This window comes from Myotis nattereri (assembly GCF_964212035.1).
Source record: "Myotis nattereri genome assembly, chromosome: 16".
NCBI classification, from domain to species: Eukaryota; Metazoa; Chordata; class Mammalia; order Chiroptera; family Vespertilionidae; genus Myotis; species Myotis nattereri.
In genome coordinates this window covers 41,970,169-41,994,305 of record NC_138091.1, presented here as the reverse complement: position 1 = coordinate 41,994,305, position 24,137 = coordinate 41,970,169, and the positions used below count along the sequence as shown (strand labels likewise).

The 24,137-nt window shown below is 49.2% G+C and overlaps 3 protein-coding genes across 5 annotated transcripts in view; 2 read left to right on the top strand and 1 right to left on the bottom strand.

The window, feature by feature from the left end:
- MPP3 (MAGUK p55 scaffold protein 3) overlaps positions 1-2,094 on the top strand; it is a 28,413-nt gene extending 26,319 nt beyond the window's left edge. For 2 of the 3 annotated variants that reach the window (XM_081109123.1, XM_081109122.1), the window contains one exon: positions 37-2,094. In XM_081109123.1, the coding sequence (XP_080965249.1) occupies positions 37-213 (177 nt within the window). In that variant the 3' untranslated portion in view covers positions 214-2,094. The remainder of the gene's footprint in view (positions 1-36) is intronic. The other variant, XM_081109124.1, reaches the window with a different exon arrangement.
- Positions 2,095-7,410: 5,316 nt separating this feature from the next.
- Positions 7,411-11,049, bottom strand: CFAP97D1 (CFAP97 domain containing 1; the record flags this gene model as incomplete). Its single annotated transcript, XM_081109126.1, has 5 exons — positions 7,411-7,467; positions 7,983-8,106; positions 9,246-9,364; positions 9,641-9,711; positions 10,926-11,049. 5 exons carry the CDS (start codon positions 11,047-11,049, stop codon positions 7,411-7,413), a joined length of 495 nt encoding a protein of 164 aa, XP_080965252.1.
- Positions 11,050-12,632: 1,583 nt separating this feature from the next.
- DUSP3 (dual specificity phosphatase 3) lies at positions 12,633-23,706 on the top strand. Its single transcript, XM_081109121.1, has 3 exons — positions 12,633-12,782; positions 15,760-15,986; positions 20,104-23,706. Exons 1-3 carry the CDS (start codon positions 12,658-12,660, stop codon positions 20,307-20,309), a joined length of 558 nt encoding a protein of 185 aa, XP_080965247.1. The 5' UTR covers positions 12,633-12,657; the 3' UTR covers positions 20,310-23,706.
- The last annotated feature ends 431 nt before the right edge of the window (positions 23,707-24,137 follow it).

Sequence of the window (24,137 nt, the reverse complement as noted above, 5' to 3'; positions counted from 1 at the left end):
ACCCTGTTGCTCCATAACTGCCCCTTTCCTTTGCAGGATGAGGAGCAGCGAGAGATGTCCACCTCCGCCGCCTTCATAGACCAGCATTACGGGCACCTGGTGGACGCTGTGCTGGTGCCGGAGGATCTCCAGAGCGCGTACAGCCAGCTCAGAGCTCTCTTAGAGAACCTGAGCAAGGACACTCACTGGGTCCCCATTAGTTGGGTCAGGTAACTATATCCTAGAACAGCCCCATTGGAGGGACCTGGAAGACCACCTAGTCCAGCCATGTTACCATCAAGGAATCCCAGGTGTGGAGAGGGGCAGAATTTTCCATGAACGCCATCAACCAGCAGAGCATATGTGGGCAGTCCCGTTCATTGGGTTTTATCTGTTGTTTTCCACTATAACTCCCTGGAGCAGAAACCGTGAGTTGAAAGGGAGCATAGCACACAAGAACACATTTCCTTCATTAAAGTGTCACAGGCAAGTTGACCCTGATTCTTTGTACCAGAGTTAAGTAGCCCCTGTCTCTTGGGGGTGGGGGTGGCGGGTTTATACAGTGCCGATCTGCAGGGATGTAGGCTTTCGAAGTAGGGTGACGCCTCATGGATCCCGCTCTGTTGGAAGTTGAGTTGCTTTACCCAAGGGGATTTTTCCATGGAACTGAAGTCCCCCTGTCTCCAAGCATCACAATGTGAATTTTCACCTTGTTGAAGGCAAGTGCTTGCCGGGCACTGGAGAACTTGCTCCTCTGCCTTCTTAAGCAGTGGGCATACATGCACTTCTACGGAAGACGGAGGCACTGTGCTGACACAGGGAGGTGTTTTCAGGGACTACTGAGGAAGGCAAGGCTGCTTGTCCCCTTCCTAAATACCCCAAGACTCCTACAACGGAGCCCTTGCTTTGTCTGATTGGTTCTGATCCATCCCTTGTCCCTCTAATTACTGACAGCGGTGCTGGTTCTTGCCTGTCCCTACCTTCAGATGATAGGGCTTCCTGTCGTGTGAGATCATGGGAAACCAGATGATCCCTCTTGTCGAAACTGTGTCGGAGTCAGGATACATCAGTCCTGACTGTGAACATCAAATTATATAGACTCTGAGTGAGTGGCTAATGGTCTCTCTCTGAGCAAAACTGCCATACAGGATTTGTGACATATCTTAGCTGCTCGGAGAATTTTATTTCTTATTAATAGCCAACGTATGTCTTTATTCTGTGCTGGGAGCTATGCTGTGGCCTTTAAGTACATTACTTTGACAAATACTCTAAGCCTATAACATAAGATTCTATCATCGCTGTCAAACAATAAGAATAATAAGGCTTAGGAAGTTTAAATAACACGTTCAAGCTCACACAGCTTTAAATAAATGGCAGCGCTGTAGTATTTGAGCCCAAGTCTCCCTAATACCAGAGATGGCCATTTGTCACTCTGCTATACTTCCATTGTTTTTGTGGATCCATAATTGAGGCTACCTGTTAAATAATTGGTTTATAAGTGAGGAATGTGTTCACAGCTAGGATTTACAGCAACATGCAGTGTGGCTGTAGCTTCTCCTACTAAAGAGAGGCTCTTACACTTGTACATTTTCAAGCTCTTTTCCTCATGAGAAGAAAAGCTGGCCAGGTTAAGGGCTAAGCGCCATGGAGAAGGTTTGGAAATTTCCATTTTGCCTTGTTACCCAAGGACACATTTGCAACTTTCTATCTAGCTCACTAACCTGGTGGGTTCACCTGACAGGATCACATTCTTTATTTTATTTTTTTAAATATATTTTTATTGATTTCAGAGAGGAAAGGAGAGGGAGAGATAGAAACATCAATGATGAGAGAATCATTGGTCGGCTGCCTCTTGCACGCCCCACGCTGGGGATTGAGCCTGCATGTGCCCTGACCGGGAATCGAACCATGTTCTCCTGGTGACTAGGTCGACACTCAACCACTGAGGCACGCCAGCCAGGCAGGATCACATCCTTTAGACCTTTCTCGCAAAAGGATGAGGACCGCTTTGCACTTACAGAATTCAGTGGGGCCTTGACTTACGAGTTTAATTCGTTCGGAGACCGAGCTCTTTAAGGAGCTCGTTAAGGACCTCATTAACTCAAATTACTCTATCAACTCAATGCAAAAAAATCCACCGAGAGACAGCTGGTATCTCAAAAAACTCGTTAGTCGGAACACTCGTAAGTCAAGGGCCACTGTATTGGATTCTTATCAAGTGAAATTAGTCTGGAGCTGTCTCACATAGAACCAGGGCAGGAGGGGCAGCTGCCCCATTGTGAGAATGACACATGCAAGGTTGTGTGTATTTCGCAGGAGAGCCGTGACCTAAAGTCAGCTCCCAGGCAGAAAACAGGTCAAAATTACTCTGGAAAAGTCCCCTTGGGAGGCACCTTGGTGGAGATCCTCACCATCTCTTAGAAGGTGCCACCCAGATGCTTTTCCTCTGGAGGAGGGACATGGGGGTTGAGCACCAGATGACTTTTTGTTGTAATCTCATACTATTCCGCAGCCATTTTCTTCTTCTTAATATTTTTATATAATAATCAGAGGAAATGGTAATAATTCTCTTTATGTACACGATGAAGCAAAGCATTGAAACATGATGCCTGCTTTATTTCCCTATCAAAGTAGCTTTCCAGCTTTCTCCCCCACCCCTAAGACAAGCTGTGCCTACAGCTGTTGGCTGTCTGTGAGAATAGAATGAATAGAGCCCCGGAGGCAGAGGTCCATTTATAAAGTGTTTCTCCTGTTTGTGAAAAGCAGAAGAGTGGTGTTGAAAAAATGCATCTGTTTACACATATATATTGGTGGAACGTGTGTGAATGCGACTCCAACTCCCATTCGAGCTATTAATTTATACATTCTGAGCTCCTGGGCAAAAACTTCACACAAGTCCATCAGTCTGGGCCTCCACACCAATAAATCTCTTTATTACATACTCCTCAAGATGTATCCTTTTCCCCCCACCTTGGGCTTTCAACCTCAGATAAACTCTCTGCCTGTGTCTACAGCCAGAGAACTTGTGAGCTCTAGAGGATTATTCTAGGTCAGGGATGTTAAATGGGTGGGGCATACGTGCTGCAATCACCCATTCTTGCACTCATGGCAGACATTACTAATTGATCACAGCACTCTCCTGCTGAATCTAGGCACTGCTTTCCTATCTTTCCGGACACAATATCCAGTATCAATTGAGCAGAATTAGCCAGTGAGTCAATCCTGTTTGCCATCCATGATCCAGTGATTTGTAACCTCCTCTGCCACCCACTCCACTCCCTGCAGGAGATGGGTTTAGACTGTTACAACCACTTGTCCGTCACAGGCCGTGCTCAGCTATGTTAAACATTAGTTGATCATGTTTGTATGTACCATTGTAGTTTCAAATAATTATACATGTTTTAAGACATGTGGCCCATCAAAATTTTGCACCCACTTATCACATCATTTATGCCACCAAACACAGGATCACGAATCCAAAAAATGATAGCACTTGTCAATGTGTTTATTAACTAAAAACCAGCATATGTACAAAAGCCCATTCTCGAATCATACAGTTCGGAACCAAGAGGCATGCTCTATCCGGTAGAGTTATTATGGATCCATTTCTTACTCTGTCCTGCCTTTTGAGCCTCATTCTAATTTGGGGAAATTTCCTCTCTTATGAATTCTGGTGAGAAACAGAACCTGTGTCCAGAAGTGGGAAAGGTCAGTTACTCATTTTCTCAGCCTCCCTTGCAGCTAAGGAATGGACATATGATCTGAGTTACACCCATCAGAAATACCTTTACTGACTTGGAATTGGGAGCTCGTGACACAACATGGCAGAGACAGTGGAGACTTTTCAGACACAGCAGTTGCCGGTCAGCAAGATTGAGTTCTAGTGGAGCAGGGCTGTAGCACCCACAGACCAGTTCTACAGCAAGATTTGGGGTGTTGTTCCTTGATGTGCAGCTTGAAGCTTGGTTCTGCAGTTTTTTTTAAGCAAGTATTGTTAATTCATATTCTTTTAATAAATTATTTCACTACTTAAATCAGACCAAGTCAGTCTCTGTTGCTTGAAACTAAGAATTTTAATTGATGGAGGCTGCAGAGACAGAAGGGACAGAATCACAGGTTGGGGGGCATATTAACATACTTTGCATGCCATGTTTAAAAGTATGGCTCATTCTGCAAGGAATGGCAAGTGACAGAAGGTATCAAATTAGAAAGTGCTAGGGACATATTTTTGCATCACTAATACAGTTGTAAATCACAAGCTCCTGAATATGAGCAGTAACACACACAGACTGAGAAGTAGGACTGGTAGCTTGAAAATATGTAGTGAGGGGGAAGGGATGAAAGGAGGAGTGAAGTGAAGGATGGCCACCAGGCTTCTCACCTGAATGTCTAGACTGGTGGTGGTTCCTCCAACAGAGATGAACTGGAACCAGTTCAATAAGGGATTTATATTTGGACATATGTCTTCTTTAAACTTGTCATGCTGAGATAACTGTAGATTTCCATGTATGTGATAAGCAATACAGATAGATCCCGTGTACCCCTTACCCACTTTCCCACATGCAAAAACTATAACACAAACAGGATATTGACAGTGATACGGTCACGATACAGAATACTTTCACCCTTGATATACTGGACATCATCAAAATTAAAATACTTTGCTCTGTGAAAGACTCCATGAAGATGACAGACGGGGAGAAAATATTTTGCAAATCACATATCCAAATAAGGGCTTGTATCTAGAATATACAAAGAACTTTTAAAATTCAATATTTCAAAAAAGAACAATCCAATTAGAAAATTGGCAAAAGATACGCACAGACATTTCACCAAAGAGGACAGACAGATGGCGAATAAGCACATGAAAGATGTTTAACTTAATTAATTAGAGTTATGCAAGTTAAAACCACATGAGACGTCACTACACACACATTAGAATGACTAAAATAAAAATGGTGATAATATCAAATGCTGGTGAGGATGTGGAAAACTGGATCACTCATCCATTGCTGGTGGAAATGTAAAATGGTATACTACTCTGGAAATTGTTTTGTAGTTCCTTTCTATTTATTTATTTATTTACTTACTTATTTTATTATTTTTTAACTCTCACCTGAGGATATTTTTTCCATTGCTTTTTTCAGAGAGAGTGGAAGGGAGGGAAGAGAGAGAGAGATAGAAATTTTGATGTGAGAGACACACATCAACTGGTTGCCTCCTGCACGCCCATGCCCTGACCAGGTGGTGGGGTGTGAACCTACAACCCAGGTACATGTCCTTGACTGGGAATCGCACCTGCAACTCTTCGGTGCGTGGGACAACATTCTAACCACTTAGCAACACTGGCCAGGGCTGTAGTTCCTTTTTAAATGGACTAACATGCAACCCAGCACTCTCGGATATTTATCCCAGAGATACCAAACTTATTTTCTTGCAGAAACATTGTGTACAAATGTCCATAATAGTTTTATTCATAACAGTAAAAAAACTAAAAACTACCCAATGTCCTTCAGTGGGTACATCCATATCATGGAATATTCATCAGCGATAAAAAGGAATGAACTAATGGTACACACAACTTGGATGAACCTCAAGGAAATTATGTGGAGTGGAAAAAGCCAATCTCAAAAGAATGGATACACACTGCATGATCCCACTGATGTAACCAACAGTCATCAGATAACATAATGATAGAGATGAAAAACAAATGAGTGATTGCCAGGGGTTAAGAATGGGAGGAAGAGGGTGGCTCAAAGACAGTAGAGTCTTTTGATAATGGGACAGTTAACTACCTTGAATGTGGTTGTAGTTACACAAAGGCACACATTCGATAACATTGCATAGAGCTGTACACACATAAATGAGTGCATGTATGACTGGAGAACTGTGTATATGCTCTACAGATTGTACCAATGCCCATTTCCTGATTTGGTTGTACTATTATTACACAAGAAGCTAACATTGGAGGGAGCTGAGTGACGAGTGCAGGAGGAGTCCTCCCGCCCCCTCCACTCCTACCTCTGTACATTTATCTGCAACTTCCTGTGAATCTAATTATTTTAAAATAAAGAAGTTTATTTATGATAAGAATATTATAGATTTACTGTCTCTCAAAGCAAGCCAGGCTCAGCACCAACATGACCAGTCATAGAAGCCACTCAATGTGGTCTTGCCATATGGTTTAATATATTTTTGATATTTTCACGGTTGCTGCTTCTTATAAATGAACACGGTACGTGGGAAGTCGACGAGCATTTTTTCCCAATTCTGCATATTCACAGGGAACTAACGGCATACGTTCTCTGTGTTGTCTGGACCCTAATTTCCTGGTGTACTTCTGTTTTCCATTTTTAAAAATATATATATTTTATTGATTTTTTTACAGAGAAGAAGGGAGAGGGATAGAGAGTTAGAAACATCGATGAGAGAGAAACATCGATCAGCTGCCTCCTGCACGCCCCCCACTGGGGATGTGCCCGCAACCAAGGTACATGCCCTTGACCGGAATTGAACCCGGGACCCTTCAGTCTGCAGGCCGACGCTCTATCCACTGAGCCAAACCAGTTTGGCACTGTTTTCCATTTTGATGGAGCTGAACTTGTGGCTGGATCATCTCACCCCACCTTTTCTTCCCCCAGAATGGTGATGACGGTTTATGTCTTAAAAAGTTCTCTCTCATTAAAACTTCTTTCCATAGCCCCAAGTAAAAAATGCTTCTTGCCTCTTTTCTTCCGCCTGCCCCATTCTGTCTCCATTTTGGGATGGGACTTAAAGCCATTGGGTACCTTAAATGTAACTTACTCATTTTGTGTTTCAAGCTTTATTGTAGCATCCCTAAGATTGAGCATGCAGCCATTTAGGAGTGTCTTGAGATTCCAAGCAGCTAAGAAATCCTAGGGCCTTCTCTTGTGTCTGTTCTGTGCGGAGTAACCTTGTATTCGGGGAGAAGCGAGGGAGAGAAGTAGAGAAGCATCAATTATACAGAATTATTCTTTGGAAAGCCCGAGTGTCCATTTATCCCTCTCCCCGGGGTAGGGGTGGGGAGTGGGGGACCAAACTGAGTCGTTACTAACAATGTTCAATCATACAAAATGCCAACACAACAATACTTTTGAGTCGTGACAGCGACCTGTAATGTAACTTTGGCACAACATTAAAGCCATGAGACCTCCTGTTTATATCTGCTTGGAACAAATCACTTCCCCTTAGACATGTAAAGCCTCCAAGCTGATGACAAAACACAGTCATTTCCTACTTAAATGGAGAGAAAGCAGAGACAGCTCGCAGGTCTCTGAATGGGTAACCAGCAGAGACGACCGAAGAGTAAATCCACCCTTTCACTGGGCCCCTCGACAGTTCTCGAGGCTTTGGTATCAAGTGTTCGGTATCACCATGTTCGACAGTAAAGAGCAGCCGGGTAAGACATACCTATCCAGCTTGGTAGAAAAGATACTTTGTTGTATTTTTGATATAACGTCTTGACTTCTTGAAGGAAAAAAAAAAAAAAATCAGAACGGTTATGTCAACGCCAGGGCGCGGGTGCGAAAGTTGGAGTTTCCAAATTCAATATTTCAGAATTGCTTACAGAAAAAGCTTCCGGATTAAAGCCAGGGAGCGGAGGTTTTAAAAATACTGCCAATGCCGCCCCCTCCCCCTCCTTGAAGGGTTACGCCTAATAAAGCCTGTTAACCCCGTGTTGGACTGTATACCCTCCATTCTCTTCGCTTGGACATTCAGCCTTTCTGAATGAATTGGGGGATGAAGGAAGATGCTACCGGATATCTTTCTGGAACATGCATGCTGGCTTTGCTGCCAGGGAGAGATCCTGGGCTCCTGGGTGGTTTGTTCTAGGTGGTTTTTCTTTTACCGATTATTTTCTTTTACCGATCATTTCTCATGATCTTGCCCTCGGTGGTTAATGGGCCCTCCTGAGACTGACGCTGCTCTGAACACAGACAAACTCTGTGCACCCCCGGGAACCTCCCAGAGCCCCCACGTGCCTGCCAGTCCATCTCCGACGACCTGCGGTCATAGTTTGGTTTGCGATCATCCAGCCTCTTCAGAATGCCCTGGTTTTCAATGGTGATTCTCACCAGGTTCCGGTTCCTCGTTTCTCTGTTTAAGCTGAAAAAACACAGAACCTTGGTGAAAAATGAAATTGTCCTCCTGGATGGGAATGGGGGCCATGAAGCAAGCTGTCCCCGCTGAGCCCGGAGGCCCGTGTGCCTCCCGAACCAGGCTGCACCCTGGGAACTGGGCATAGCCTTGGCCGGCTTAGATCAGCGGTTCTCAGCCCCACGGCTCACGAAGATGCCAGGTGGTTGGTCTTGGGTGCAGCTTGTAAAAAGTGGCATTTTGTAAAAGCCCTTAAGGAATCATGTGAAACAAGGATTGAGAATGTCTGATTTCTAGGATGAGGGAAGGTCTTGCCTATAGATAAATCTCAGATGGCCGGTGACAAGTTTTGTTTCATCTCACTTTCCTCAGCTTTCAAGTCAATTTCAGATACACAATGACCCAGAAAGGCGTGCGCGCACGCACACGCGTACACACACACACACACACACACACACACACACTTCCTCTTACATACACTTTTGTAGCCCTGACCCCATTGCATTGTTATTTACATGACTGTATCCCCTATCAGACCTGCGTTCTTTGAGATTAGGAAATATATATATCTTATCTGGTCTCTGGATCCCAGTGCTGAGCACACAGTAGCTCAGGAAATATTTGTGGAACTGATTCTTAAGAATGCTGTGTCGCCAGAACCGGTTTGGCTCAGTGGATAGAGCGTCGGCCTGCAGACTCAAGGGTCCCGGGTTCGATTCCGGTCAAGGGCATGTACCTTTGTTGCAGGCACATCCCCAGTGGGGGCGTGCAGGAGGCAGCTGATCAATGTTTCTCTCTCATTGATGTTTCTGGCTCTCTATCCCTCTCCTTTCCTCTCTGTAAAAAATCAATAAAATATATTAAAAAAAAAAAAAAGAATGCTGTGTCGTAGTCCCAGCGATGGTCACCACTTCACACAAGGATGCAGTGCTTTCCCGTGACAAACTCTGAATGAGACTCTGAAATCAGTCTCTCAGCTGATACAAACGCTCTTTAATGCTGGGAACGTTCCCCATCTGGGGGAGTTTTCGTTCTCCTTCACGCCATCTCCTTGGTTATTCCTCAAGATAACGTCCCCCCAGTATTCCCCCCCCTCGGGAGAAGCCGGCACCGACACTGAACAACGACACGAAGAGAAACAACACTACCTCTTGGAGAAGTACTCATTCCAGCAATCCACCTTGGCAGGGCCGCGATGGGCATTCGCAATTTTCTGACACAGTTGCTTGTTTTCATGCTCGATTTTGTTGATTCTCTTTTGTTCACCCTGGTGAGAAAGCCCACCCCTGCATGAGGACGTCATCGCGACATTGTGCCGCAGCACACAGGCTTGGCATCGCTCTCCTCTGGGATTGTGGGAAAGCTGAGGACCCCCGGGGGGACTGGGAGCAGAGCTGGAGAGACTGGGGGTGACGTGTGTGGGGAGCAGGAGCATTCGCGAGTCTTGGTTGGGTGGGTATTTAGAAGATTCTGGGGAACTGGACCTCTTTAGGACACAGATAAAACTCAGAAAGGCACATGTGCAGATGGCAAGAACACATACCTGTAGTTTGCCCAGCTTTAAAATGTGATGTGTGCGTGTCACTGGAGGTTTGGTATCGACAGCAGGTTTCACTGGAGGATAAAAGAGAGCAATTTTATATCATAGGCGACCTCGTCGCAGCCTCAGAAAAGCTCACATTCTAGCCCAGTGATGGCGAACCTATGACACCCGTGTCAGAGGTGACACGCGAACTCAGTTTTTTGGTTGATTTTTCTTTGTTAAATGGCATTTAAGTATATAAAATAAATATCAAAAATATAAGTCTTTGTTTTACGATGGTGGCAAATATCAAAAAATGTCTATATGTGACACGGCACCAGAGTTAAGTTAGGGTTTTTCAAAATGCTGACACGCCGAGCTCAAAAGGTTTGCCATCACTGTTCTAGACAATGACCCTGATTAATAAACATTACGATTTTGAATTCTGACCTTAATCCAGTTCAGGAGTTTTAGTTTAATTTCCCAAACTGACATCTTTGAAGAGTTTTGAGCAGGTCAGGATGGCAAGGGCTAGAATAAGTAACATTTATGGAGACATATGTCCTTTGAATTCCATGAAAGTGCTTCTTTCCCATCCTTTCCCAGTAGGACTAGCTTGTCTATCAAGGGCTGAAGTCCTATTCTCTTCCTATCCTACTTTGGCTTTAAAGTATTTAAATGAGCCTGGCCAGTGTGGCTCAGTGGGTTGGGTGTCGTCCCATGCACCAAGAGGTCACCCGTTTGATTCCTGGTTAGAGCACATGCCCAGCTTGTGAGCTCCATCCCCAGTGGGGGGTGTGCAGGAGGCAGCCAATCGATGTTTCTCTCTCTCTCTCTCTCCCTTTCCCTTCCTCTCTCTCTAGAAAAATCAATAAAAACATTTTTCAAAAAAAGAATTTAACCCTAACTGATTTGGCTCAGTGGATAGAGGCTTGGCCTACGGACTGAAGGGTCCCAGGTTGAATTCCGGTCAAGGGCACATGCCTGGGTTGTGTGCAGGAGGCAACCAATCAATGATTATCTCTTATCATTGATATATCTATCTCCCTCTCCCTTCCTCTCTGAAATCAAAAAAGAAAGAAAAAAGAATGAATTTTTAAAAAAGAATTTAAATGAACATATCTATCAAATGAACCCTGGTGGAAGATAAATTTTGTCACTGATGCTAATGTCCTTTTGGCCCAATTCAGCAGATAAGGCCACATCACCTCAAAGCCATGTGCCGGTCTGATATGCTGTCAGCATCTCTAAGGCAGACCCTTCCTGAACCCCTAATGGCAGTGTCCAACCCAAACTGCCCACATACCTATCTCTATCCTATTCTTGTGAGATATGTAATGGCCGAAGTCCAGTTTCTTCCTGAAGTCTGTGCTCTGCCTGTGATTGGAGACAATTACAGGGTAGGCTAGATACTGCAGGGAATTATTCATCTTCTCCTCCTAGTCTCACTTCAGAAATGAGGCAGCCAGGCTTCTCTGTGAGGTACTTTGCTGTCCCTATGGTGGGTTGTCATAGTTACCCAGTTGTGACATCAGGGACAGGGCCAAGGGAAGGAGGAGCAGTGGCAGAGCATGCCTAGTTGTCCCCGGGCTTCTCCTGTGAAAGCTGACCTAGGCCCAAGTCAAGATGAGGAGTGAGGACCTCAGAAGCATTTTCACCTGCCTTGAGTGCAGATGCTACCAGGTACGCTGTGGGGGGCAGGGGGTGCTGGCGGCGGGTGGAAGTGGAGAAAGCCACCCTTGGTTACATTCCTTAGGCTATAAGCTAAGTAGTCTCCACAGCAATGGTTCCCCTAAAAGTGTGAGACCACAAGCTTTTGGGGGAGATGATGATTCTCTGAAGGATAATCGGATCCAATTTCTTCACTTTGCTCAGTTTCAGAGGAAAGTGAAATCCAGAGCAGCAGCCAAGTTGCTCAAGATCCAAGTTAGAGGCAGGGCTGGGCTCAGACCTGGGTGTCCCGAATCCCGGGGGCCACATTTGCTTTGTGGAGGGTGGGTGGGTGGGTGGGTGGGTCGGTGAATCTACCATTTTCATGGCAGTTGGGAGGACAGAGGTTCTGTCTTTTGCTCCTATGAGATCTCAGTAAAGGATTATCTGACATTCCCTGGCTACAGCGGGCTGGCAGCTGCTCCACTGTGGGTTCCCCTCCACTGAGGGTTCATCTCCACACCAGCACAGGGTGCGGCACCCAGGGGTGCTCCACACATTTGCTGATGGAGAGGGAGGACCAACCCCTATGCAGTGCTCAGTGTTAGTGCCGGGCTCTTTCCATAAGTGTCTTTACTCTTCCAATCAGCGCTAGGAGTTAGGAACTAGTATTATTATCCCTGTTTTTCTTTTTCTCAGCAAACAGGCTCCGGGAGATTAAATGATTCCCCAGAAGCAGAACGCCAAGGCTGGCTGCACAGAGCCCACGCCTTGATGTATGCACCAGGCTGAGGCTCAATGAATGTTGACAGAAATGCGCCCCAGAATCGGGCTTCTGGAACTTGAAGCTTCGTAGGGCCTGTAAAGTGCACATTGTCACTCAGAGGGCCTGAGCTGGGCAGGGAGGCTCTCCCACAGGCTCCCGGGGGTGCCGACGCTGCTGGTGCGCAGTAGGAAGTCAGAGCGCACAAGCGGAACCCCGATAATCATAAAAAAATAAGCGACACTCGGGTGTACCCCGGTCCATAGGAACGTTAATTGTGCCTCGCATTTGGTCTGATGGCGTTACTGCGCTTCCCAGTTGATGGTGATACCGGTGGGATAGGACCGCCTCCCCCGCCCCGCTCCGCCCAAACGCGGGAGTGGTGGCGCTGCCGCCCCCGGGGACGGGCCAGAGGGCTTCCTGAGGTTCGCGGGGTGCCGGGCGGCGCGCGTCCTTCCCGGCGGCGGATCGCGTGTGGCCGCCGGTGATCCGCGGCTTCCAGGGCCCGGCGGACCCGCCTCCGGGGCGGGGAGGGGCGGGCCCGGGCGCGGGAGCTCCCGCCCAGCTGACCAGGCCGCTCTCCCCTTGCTGGCTGCCGCCCGGCGTGCAGGGCCCGGACGCCGCCATGTCGGGCCCGTTCGAGCTCTCGGTGCAAGATCTCAACGACCTGCTCTCGGACGGCAGCGGCTGCTACAGCCTCCCGAGCCAGCCCTGCAACGAGGTCACTCCCAGGGTCTACGTGGGCAACGCGTGAGTCGCCGCTCCGAGTCCCAGCCCCGCTGGGCCCTCCCCGGAGCGCATCGCCCACCCGGGAGCTGGGGAGGGGGCGTGGGCGACTGCGGGTTGGGGGAGACGGGGCGGGGTCGCCCCTTCCGAGCTGCAGCCGGGACTGAGCCGGGGCTGGGCATGGGCTGGGCGTGGGCTGGAGTCGCCGCCCACCCCCACGCGGGGGGCGGAGGGGCTGGTCCCCGCCCCGGCCCCGCGGGGTCCTTCCCTTCCGGGGACGCGTAGAGCCCCGGGGGCCGCTCGGCCAGCGCCACGTGCGGCCCGCAGCCGCCACCCGCTGGGCACTCGGCCTTGGGTGGGGTCGGGCTACCATGTTCACTAACAGGTGGCCTCGGTCGCCCGGCCGGACTCAGGCCGGCGAGTCATGTGACAGCTGCCTGGTTCTGCAGTGAGGTCACCGCGGATGTCTGCCTTCGCTGCCATGGCAACGGGCTGACGTCACAATCCGGGCGTGGAACATTTCCCGGTTGGGCAAGTCCAGATCTAGGAATCGAAATACCCCAAATGAGGGGGCATCCAGAGAGCTGGACCAGGGTTTCCTCGCTCCTTCTCCCACCTTCCAGCTAGGGTGTGATTTACATGGATTCTAGAATGATCCAGCGATAAACCCCATAAGGACCTGAGCCATCCCTTAGAAAAGGCTCTCCAGCTTCTCACCACCAGGAAATGCATTATTTATCACTTGTGAGTTCTTAAATTGATTTTCTCATTCTCTGCTAGACAAGTTCCTAGTAAGAAATTCTCAGCAGCAGGAGAGAACCAGTGTTAACCATTGTGAGAGGGGCTGAAATAGCAGCCCAAGGTAACGGCCAGATTGCCCAGCCTGTACAGCGTTCGGAGGCTCCGGCTGGGCTTTCAGAAGACCCTGAGGTTACCAGTGCCCTGAGAACCATGGGCCCGGGGGGCTGCATTTTAGAAACCCAGAAATACTCCCCTTCTCTTGTTTTACACACACACACACACACACACACACACACAGAGTGGCAACCAAGCAAGTGGCTGAGGGAGTGTGAGGACAGGGTCAGTGTCTTTCTCCTGTTAGTATCTTCTGGGACCCGGACTAGGGCTTGATGCCAAACTGCCGCAGAAATGGGGGTCATCTTGGAGCTTGAAGGGGTCCATAAGGCAGGTCCCAGCCTCATTCATTGCATCAGTCACTCACTATATGAGTACCTGTGTGTCAGGCAGTGTACAGTGTTCGTTCATAGTAGTGATAGGAATGATAATGGTAAATTTATTGAATGTTGAATTAGTATTAGGGAAAGGAGATGGATGGTAGTGACTCTTCACAGTTATTTTAGTGTTTGTATTGAGCCACTGCTTTACCATCGCATAAAGTGCCAGGAGTAGGGATAGATCAAACAGAGCCCTAGGGTCCCAGCCAAAGGCTTCAGTAATGGCCAAGTTCTGAGGAGGACCGCCTCTCAGCCACCCAAGCAGCAGGCGGCCTGGGCACCCTCGGAAACCTTGATCTCTCGGGCAGTTTGACACGTTCAGTTGTCACCACTTCCCAACTGGAAACGGAGATTGTGAACGTCTCGTGGCAGCCAGAGTGGCTAGTGCTGCCGGCCACTGTAGAGAACACACCCCTTGCCCTCTGAGCAGATCTGACCTTGACTTAGCCAGGGGTGTGCCGGGCGCCTGGCAGAGAGGATTGACTGAGTCCCTAGTATCCCCCACCCATCGGGAGCCCCTTAACAAAACCAGGGCTCCTGATCCGGGCTCAGAGGGCAGAGAGGAGCTGGGTGAGCCACGTTTTCCGGGTGACGGGATTTGCAATGATGTGGGCATGAGAGGCAGAGTGAGGGGGAAGCAGAGCAGCTCAGCTGGTGTCAGGAGAAAGGAGGTCTCCCCCCAGCTCCGCTGCTCAGCAGCCCACGTGAGCACATGCGCACCGTCTGCTGTCCTGTCCGGCCGGAGTTTAAGCGCCCTCCTTCCTTCCTCACAGGGCTGACGCTGTGACAGGCAAACCAGACCCTGTTGAACAAGGCGTTTGGTAACATATGAAAGGCTGTTTGAATTGGGATGTTGTTGTGGGATGAAATAAAGGAGCCCTTTGACTATTCAGGTCACATGTGTTGTAACCCCTGTCAGTCCTGTTGGGGCCATTGCTCTCAAAGTGTTTACTCACCCAAGAATATATCAGCAAGGTGGCTAGTGGCCTGTGGCGGGAAGGACCCCTCTGGGGGTGGGAGGAGGCTGCCATCCAAGGAAAGAGGCAGCCCGGGACATGCTGAGTTCAATCTTTTTCACGGATGTGCCACATATTCATTCAGCGGCTACTGGGTGCCAGGTACCATAGCAGGTGCTGGGCATACAGACCTGAAGCAGAGATGGTTCTTATGTCACAGAGCTCACTGCCTGGACATTAAACAAATGAGCACAGTCAAGTGTTAGAATAGGAGCACTGATTCAGTGTCTGGCTCTGTCTATAGAATAGAATAGACCTCATTTAGCATTCACAAATCCCAGGGGTCATCCCCATTTTACAGACAGGGAAACCGAGTCACAAAAAGGTTAAGTGACTTGCTCACTGTTGCCTGGCTGGTAAGTGGCAGGGCTGGCTGGATTCGGAGCCCATTCTTAGCCACTTGGCTATACCAGCACCACAGTATAGGGAGCATGAGGCCAAATGGAAGGGAGGAAATCAAGAAATACTGGTACTGCAGAGAGTGGTGAAAACGAGAGGGTGCATGTCCGTGGAGAAGGGCATTCTAGGCAGAACAGCTCAGGCATGAACCCAGGCTATTTGGGGCAGCAACTGGTAATGAGATATCACTGGGGTGAAGGACAAGGGGCATCAGATGAGGAGAAGCTCTGGCAGGACCAGAGCACGGAGGGTTTCTTGCTTTGCCAAGAGGCTTAGCATCTTCTCCATCTTCCTCCCCCTGGGATTGCCAGTTGGTCCGTTAAGCATGCCCTGTCGATGTCCCCTGTCTAGGTCTGTGGCTCAAGACATCCCAAAGCTGCAGAAACTGGGCATCACTCATGTCCTGAATGCTGCCGAGGGCAGGTCCTTCATGCACGTCAACACCAATGCCAACTTCTACAAGGACTCTGGCATCACCTACCTGGGCATCAAAGCCAACGACACTCAGGAGTTCAACCTTAGCGTCTACTTTGAAAGGGCTGCAGACTTCATTGACCAGGCCTTGGCTCAAAACAATGGTAAGGAAGCCGCCCCCCAGGAAACGATGGGAGGCAGCTTTTTCAATTTTTAATTTATCTGCATTGTTTGAAAGTATTACAGATGTCCCTTATTGTCCCCCCAAAGGGGGGCAGCTTTGGCTGGACTTTTTCTTGGCAAACCTGTTGTTTCCTGTCTCCTGTGTTGAATGACTGAAAGCTTTAAGTCTGTTAAGTGGCCCCACGTGACACGAGATGTACAAACCTTTCACACAGTGGCAGCCTCAGGGTCCTCATGTTTGATTTGACTTTGATGGAGGGTTCATTTCCAGCACCGACCCTCCCTCCCGCCCCAGTTCAAAGAGCTTCTGTAATGAAGTTTCAGTTCCCAGGATAAGAAGTGCTGAGGTGCCGGAGCTCCAGGCTGGTTGATTCGGAAGCTCAATGGTGGCATCAGACTAGGTGCTTTCCCGCTCTCTCTCCTGCCACCCTCAGTGTTGGGGACTCCCTAAGGGTCCCAAGATGCTGCAGCATTCTGGCTGCCACTTCCCAACAGGACAAAACACAGCAAAGGATGCAGCAGCCATCACTTCCTCATGTTTCTCTCATTTTAAAAAAATGTTTTTTAAATTGATTTCAGAGAGGAAGGGAAAGGGAGAGGGAGAGATGGAAACATCAATGATGAGAGAGAATTATTGATCGGCTGCCTCCTGCACGCCCCTCACTGGGGATCGAGCCCACAACCTGGCCAGGTGCCCTGACCAGGAATTGAACCATGACCTCCTGGTTCACAGGTCGATGCTCAGCCACTGAGCCACACCAGCCGGGCTCCTCTCATTTTTTAAGAGCAAATAAAACATTCCCCAGAAATCCTCCAGTGCGATTTCCCGCACATCTCACTGGCTAGAGTTGGGTGATACGAGCACCTGCCAAGGGGAAGGGGCAGCCATGAATGGCTGAGGCTGGGGATCCGCACACTGCAGCCCACACGCCAAATCTTCAAGTCAGATTTTAAATGCCTCCTGCAGCTCCGAAACGTAAGGTAAGACGGAAGCAGACCTGCTGGGGCGCTGGCAGCCGGGCGAGGCACGCCCGGGAGAAACCCTAGAAGGCCAGGGCAGGTATCTGCTGAGTGGGCTGGGCCCCTTGCCCTTCGTGCTGTCAGCTGTTTCTCTCAGCAGCTGTCTTTGCCTTCCTGCTGCCTCCAGCCTCGTCCTTCCTCCCCGCCCCAAAACCACCCAGGGGAAGTGAGCCCCGTTGAGGTGTGACCGACCCTGTCCCCCTGATGCTAGCCTGCCTCTGCTACACGGATGCTTCTTGGGCCAGCAGCTTCCCCACTGAAATGATAGCCAGTGAACGGAGTCCTCTAGACGCTGGTTGTCTCATGGTCGGGGCCCAGGAGGGAAGTTTGCACGCCCGGGGAATCTGCCGACTTTACCATCAGGCCTTTCATGGTCGTCATGGTCCCGCGTGTGTCACCCCCTCCACTCCAGCTGTTCCGAGCTCCTGTGTGGGTGAGAAGGAGGGTCCCAGTGAAGGGGATGGATGTTGCTCTTGTGTGTTGGTTAGGCACCCACTCGGGGAACTCCGACTTTATTTCCTCTTTTCATACAACTAGGAACATACCCCGCCTTTTTGTGATCACCGGCCTTAGCTCACAGGGCCTAGCTCAGTGGTCGGCAAACTGCGGCTCATGAGCCACATGCGGCTCTTTGGCCCCTTGAGTGTGGCTCTTCCACAAAATACTACATGCGGGAGCGCATGTACAGTGCGATTGAAACTTCGTGGCCCAGGCGCAGAAGTCGGTATTTTGTGGAAGAGCCACACTCAAGGAGCCAAAGAGCCGCATGTGGCTCGCGAGCCACAGTTTGCCGAGCCGCAGTTTGCCGCCCACTGGCCTAGGTCATCAGTCTGGAAAGTTCTCCCTGTCTCTCCTGACGCTGTCCCCTGGCAAACCCTACTGCGAGCGGTAGCGCTGGCCTATGTCCTCTCCTCCGTGACACCTGCCCTCAGGCTGGGTCCACTGTGTGGCTTCTCTGTCTCCGCGGCGCCTGATGCAGCGTTGGGCACATAGCAGGGAGACTGAGTGATGACTGAATAAGTGACTGGAATGAATCCCGTGGGCTCTAATGCCAGCTGTCAATGCTTCTGAGATTGGCCAAGTGGGTCAACAGAAACTCGCTGTCCTCCCACAGTGTGCAGGGCTCAGGGGAGTCAGGACCCCATCACTTTGGAGAGTTAGGGAGACGGCCAGGGGTGCTCAGGAGGGAACAGTCACTTGCAGCCCCAATGATCAAGGGAGGCTTCCCTGAGGAGGCGGCGTCTGGGGGGCCTGGAAGGATGGGCTTTGAACCCTCCTTGGCCCTGTGAGCCCTGGCTGTGCTGAGTGTTCCAGGTGGCGAGGCAGCTGTTCTGCAGCTGGTCCCGTGACCAGGGCTGGGGCAGGGAAAGCCCCACTCTGAGGACTTAGGGTCCGCTGGCCGGAGAGAGAATGGGCAGGAAAGTGGAGGACTCCCCCTCCTGCTTTGGGAGGCAGTGGGAAAATGCCTGTGTTTTGGGGACAGGGTGCCAGGAATAGAAGAGGGAGAGGAGGAGATAACGATGCCAGGTGGGGGCCAGATGCTGCAAGGCCGTGTGGGCCATTTGGGGCGCCATGAAATGGTGTGTTTGATTTTTTTGTCTTGGTTTGTTTTTGCATTTGCGGGTTGGGTTCCTTTTATTTTTAAACTGCTTTGTTGAGGTATAACTGACATTGAATAAACTACGCGTAGGGTAATTTGGCAAGTTTTGACACGTGTATACACTTGTGAAACCGTCACCACAACCAAGCTAGTGAGCATATCCATCACCCCCCAGATTTTCCTCTGTCTCTTTGTGACCTCTCCCTTCCGCCCTCTGTTCCCTCCATTCCTGAGCAACCACTGATCTGCTTTCTATCACCAGACACCGGTACATTCAGTAGATTTTTATATAAATGGAATCACACAGCATGCATGCCTTTTTGGTCTGGTCTCCTTCCCTCAGCATAAGTACTTCATGTTTCATCCATGTTGTTGCACGGTCAATAGCCCATCCTTTTTAATGCTGAGGACTATTTGGTCATACAGATGTAGCACAATTTGTTTATCCATTCACCTGTTGATGGACATTTGGGTTGTTTCCATGTTTTGCTTTGGACTGAAATACAAGATTCATATGGAGAAGTGGTCATGCCACAAGTATGTAAATCAGGGCACTGCACACACCCATGTACCAACCCCCGGATCAAGAGGTAATAACACAACCAGCACCCCAGAAAGTCTATAACGTGTCCCGTCTTAAATCCCTCTGCTCCTAACTCTTTACCACTGTCTAGTCTTCTAACAGCACACACCAGTCAGGCTGCTCTCCTAACCTGTGGCATCGTACACATCCTATTGGTGTGTTTCATCCACGTGGTTTCTGATAACTTAAGCATGTCAAACATGTGGCCCGCCGGCCGCGAGTTTGACATGCTTGGGAGATTGTACATTCTTGTTCTTTTTTTTTTTTTTAATATATATATATTTTATTGATTTTTCACAGAGAGGAAGGGAGAGAGATAGAGAGTTAGAAACATCGATCAGCTGCCTCCTGCACATCTCCCACTGGGGATATGCCCACAACCCAGGCACATGCCCTTGGCCGGAATCGAACCCGGGACCCTTTAGTCCGCAGGCCGGTGCTCCATCTACTGAGCCAAACCGGCTTTGGCACATTCTTGTTCTTTATCCATTCTGCCATTGATGAGCCTTTGGGAGTCCCCACACTGGGACTGTTGTGAATGAGCGTTCTGGTGCATGTCTTTCGGTGAATGTGGGTGTGCGCATTCCTGCTGGGCATGGATCTGGGGCGGAATTGCTGGGCCATAGGGGCTGCATGGGTTCCGCTGGAGTAGATACGGCTTCTCAGTTTCCCACAGTGATGTGCCAACTTGCACCCCCTCCCCAGCCACATGTCAGAGTCCTGGCTGCTCCGCATCCTCACGGACACTTCGTGTTTTCTGTCTTCCTCATTTTAGCTATTCTGGTGGGCACAGAATGGCCTCGCCTTGTACTTGTCATGTGCATCTGCTGGGAGAATTTTGAGTCATGGTGTGATTGGATGGCCCCAGCTCACCGTGTCCCCCCCTTTCTTACAGGCCGTGTGCTGGTCCACTGCCGTGAAGGTTATAGCCGCTCCCCAACTCTAGTGATCGCATACCTCATGATGCGTCAGAAGATGGATGTCAAGTCTGCCCTGAGCATCGTGAGACAGAACCGTGAGATCGGCCCCAATGACGGTTTCCTGGCCCAACTCTGCCAGCTCAATGACAGACTAGTCAAGGAGGGGAAGTTGAAACTCTAGGGCACCCCCACTGCCTCCTCTCCAGAGGTTGGACAGGAGGAGCCCTGGCTGAGGTGTCCGTAGCTGCCACGTTTAGGAAACACAATGTACCCTGCTCCCAGCATCACCAGGCACTCGCCCACAAATCTGTCCCAACTCCGCCCTGGGCCTCTTTCCCCCTGGGGAACATATAATGAAGCTTGCTGAGGGACAGTCTTGCTCCCCGGTGTGTCCTGTGCCTGCAATTTATGGTGTCCTCTCCCTGACGTGGGGTCGCGGAGGGGGAAGACCTGCGACATGCATGCTTCTGGAGGAGCCAGGGCAGGTCTGTGGAAGTGTGAGGCCTGCGACGCTCCCAGGGGCCCTCCTGGCCTCCCCGACTCCTTACGCCTGGGTCCTGTCCTGAGTGGGGACTGTAGCACCTCGAGCCTTGTAAAGGAACTATGCAAACTCGGGCCCCCCTCGCCCCCGTGTCTGTCTCCCCCAGGCTCCTTGCAGCCGTCCATCCCCTGCTTGCAGGCAGAGGCACTCCGTGAAGTCTGAAGCTGGCGTGGGTGAAATTCCCGCGAAGAGACCACATTTGAATTGCTCCCTTCGGATTAAAGATGCCTAGACAGACAAAGAGGCCCTCAGGCGGGCAAACGATTCCCCCCGGAGGTCGCTCCCGAATCAGCAGTTTCTAAAATGCGAACCCTTGGGAGGCTTGAGGCCCAAATCCACGGGGATATTTCCCTGGGCCTGCTCTCAGTCACTTGGTTTGTTAGAAGAGCGATGCCTTGGGCATGGCTTATTTTTCTTTTTTAGAAAACAGGGTGTTGAAGTCCAGCCTATTTAAAAACCCCACCATTTGGAGAATTACAAGGATTTTGTCCTGAATTATAGTGTTGGCCAGCCCAAGCCACTCGTGCTAGCTGCTTTTTGTCTCGGTTGCTATTCTAAGAACAGGAGGAGGAAGTTGGCCAATTACAGTTTGTGTGTGTGTGTATGGGTGTGTGTGTGTGCGGGGGGGGGGGGTGTCTCAGAAACACAGCCAAAGGACAGACGAGCACGGAGATGAGCGGTCCCAGGCTCACACCCTGCCCACATACAGGTCGTTCTTATGGCTCTCTGGTGCCAGAAAAGACACTGGCCCTTCGGAGCAAAAATGACTCAGCCAGGCAGAAATGAAGCATGGCGGGGCGTCCAAATGGAGCCTTTATCGGTGGTAGAGCAAGCAAGCAAACAAACAAACAAGAAACAACTTTTTTTTAGGAATGCACTAGCTTACACATGTGTGCGCACGTTTGTCAGAATATAGGATTTTATTTTCAACAGTCTTGTTAGAACTTTGCATGATTGTCGTCATGGAAAGTGATACAGTGCTGTATACAGGTTCCCTAACAGCCATGCCCCCAACACCTAGCACATAGGTGTCTGTTAGAAGTCTGTGGAATTAAACGTGTTTTTTTTTTTTGAGCACCAAATATATGTGGGGCATTGTTCTGGTGGGTGTACCAAGCTCCCAGAATCCTGAATTTGTGGTAGGATCACTTGCAAAGATTTGCAAAGGAGTCTTGCCTGAAGTGAAATATCAGGGACTTTTGTTGAATATTTCAAGTTGTTTTAAGTTTAAATCCAGGCGGTGTTACCACGTGGAGGTGTGGAATGTGCCTTTCTCAGTCGACCAGGAGCTTTCCGCCAGGACAAGGAGAAGCAGGCGTGCCTTTGGAACTCACTGGCAGGTGGCAAGGCCTCTATCTCAGCAGGGGCAGCGCTGCACAGCCTGGGCTGCACTTTTCTCTGTGGCCACAGCAGCCCTGATATGCTGGCTGCCCAGAGAGAGCCACCCAAGTGAAATGGCCATCCTCTAAACTCTGTACCTCAGCTTTCAGATAACCCTCCCCCTTAATCCAACTTGATCCTCACAATAACCCAAGCTGGTGGATCGTCATGTATTGTTACCTTAAAAGAAAAAGGAGCTGGGGTTCTGGGGTTCAGGGTGATTAAGGACATGACCCCCTACATCGCCCAGTTTAAGGCAGAATGGATGCAATATTTCAGGTTTGCTGCTTCCTGAAGCTGAATTCTTTCTCTCCGACGACACTCCTCAAGAAATGAGCTCCCCTACCCCCCTCCCCCCACCATGCCCAGGTGTGCTGCACCTGCCCTTGACCCAGCCCATGTGTGCAAGGGCCAGTTAGCTTTGTGGACAGAGAACGGTTCAAGCTGTGGGGCCAAGGGAGGTCTAGTGAAGGTTGAGACAAAGTTGGCACAAAGCCATCCGTAGTCCAGGAACAGGAAGTGAAAGACTGGGTTCGAATGTGTGACTCTTCTAGGAAACACGTAGCATCCCTAAGCCAGAGCTTTCTGCCCCACTTCTGGAAGAGGCTCTGGATATGGGGCCCAGGCAGTGGTCACCCCACAGGACAGCCACAGCGACTTAGGAGCTCTTGAAGGCCTGTTCATGGGGGCCTGAGGGAAAAAAGTCAGTGGGAGAATTATTGCCTTTACTTTGGGACTACTTTTATGCTGATAACTGGGATTTCTTGACAGTCTGTAGGCTCAGAATCCCCATATTTACTTCACAAGATTTAGCTCCTAGTTCTTTGAGTAAAGTAACATCAAATTCTATCGTGTAAGAGTCAACACGCGCCCAGCGCTGAGGGGAAGCTGTTCCTGGGCAGCTTTACCCCTGGGAAGTGATGGACTAGGAGTCAGGGTGCCCTCCCTCCCTCCCTGACATGATCCCTTTCTTTGACTAGCAGACCCCAAATTAGAGCACCAGGCGTCTCCTCTGTCCTAAAGCAGTACACGTGCCACAGGCTGGTCTGTTTCCCTGCCGCTCTGGATTACCTGGAGAGAATAAATCAGCATCTACAAACAAGGGGACTCTGACCCGAGGGTTCTCTAATAATCCCCACTTGGAATTGACCACCACCTGAAAGTTAGAGGGTGTGTCAATATGGTGACCTCCAGGTGGCGCTGCGTTCCACCCGTGGTGAGGGATGATTTGAAAATGAATGTTGGTGCCTTCTGTGTCACAAGTTAATGTTAAGATGCTAATGTTTTAATCAGAATAAGCACTGATCTTATAATAAAGATATAAGCTTTTCTCGCAGGAGATTTCCTGTTATAAAACCGGTGTCAAGTATCACTGAAGAGCCAGCGATGATGGTCCTTCCAAGTCAAGATTTTATTCTGATTGGGTTAGAGGCCGAGGCCGTCTCCGGCGCAGAGAGCAGATTGGCTAGAAGCTTACCTTCCCTCCTGTCAGCTTTCAGGGTAACCTGATTGTGAAAGTAACAAATTTCCTGGACAGAAAAGGGGGAAGGTATTCAATGGTTTGTTTTTTAAAATAAGTTTAATGTCTGTTATATCACAAATCAGTGTTAAAATACTAATACTGTAAGCAAAATAAATGTCTTCTATTACCAAGAAATGGTCTCTTTTCGGTCCTTATCACAGTTGGTTGCTTTTATGCTTACCTTTTATGTTTGCTATTTCTAACTTTTAAAAAGAATCATCTAAAAATTGGCCTTCCTGAGCTAGTGATAGGTTCCATGCTGATTATATTTAGACAAGTAGATATTTGCTGAACACCCTTCCAGTACCAGAAATGTCCTGTGTTAGCAAGTCTTTTTATTTATTTCATTTTAAAAATTCAGATTTATTGGGGTATAATAGACTGGAATATTCCTGAGTGCAAAGGCCCACCCCCTAATGAGGGAGGTAAGATTTATGGTTCTAAGAAGTAGGGGTGGGGGTGACAGTCTCAAGGTGGCCTCACGTGAAGATGACTGGGTGGCATTTTGGGATTTGTTATCCTGCAAATGGACAGTCCCAAAACATATCCCCGACCCCAGATGCTTT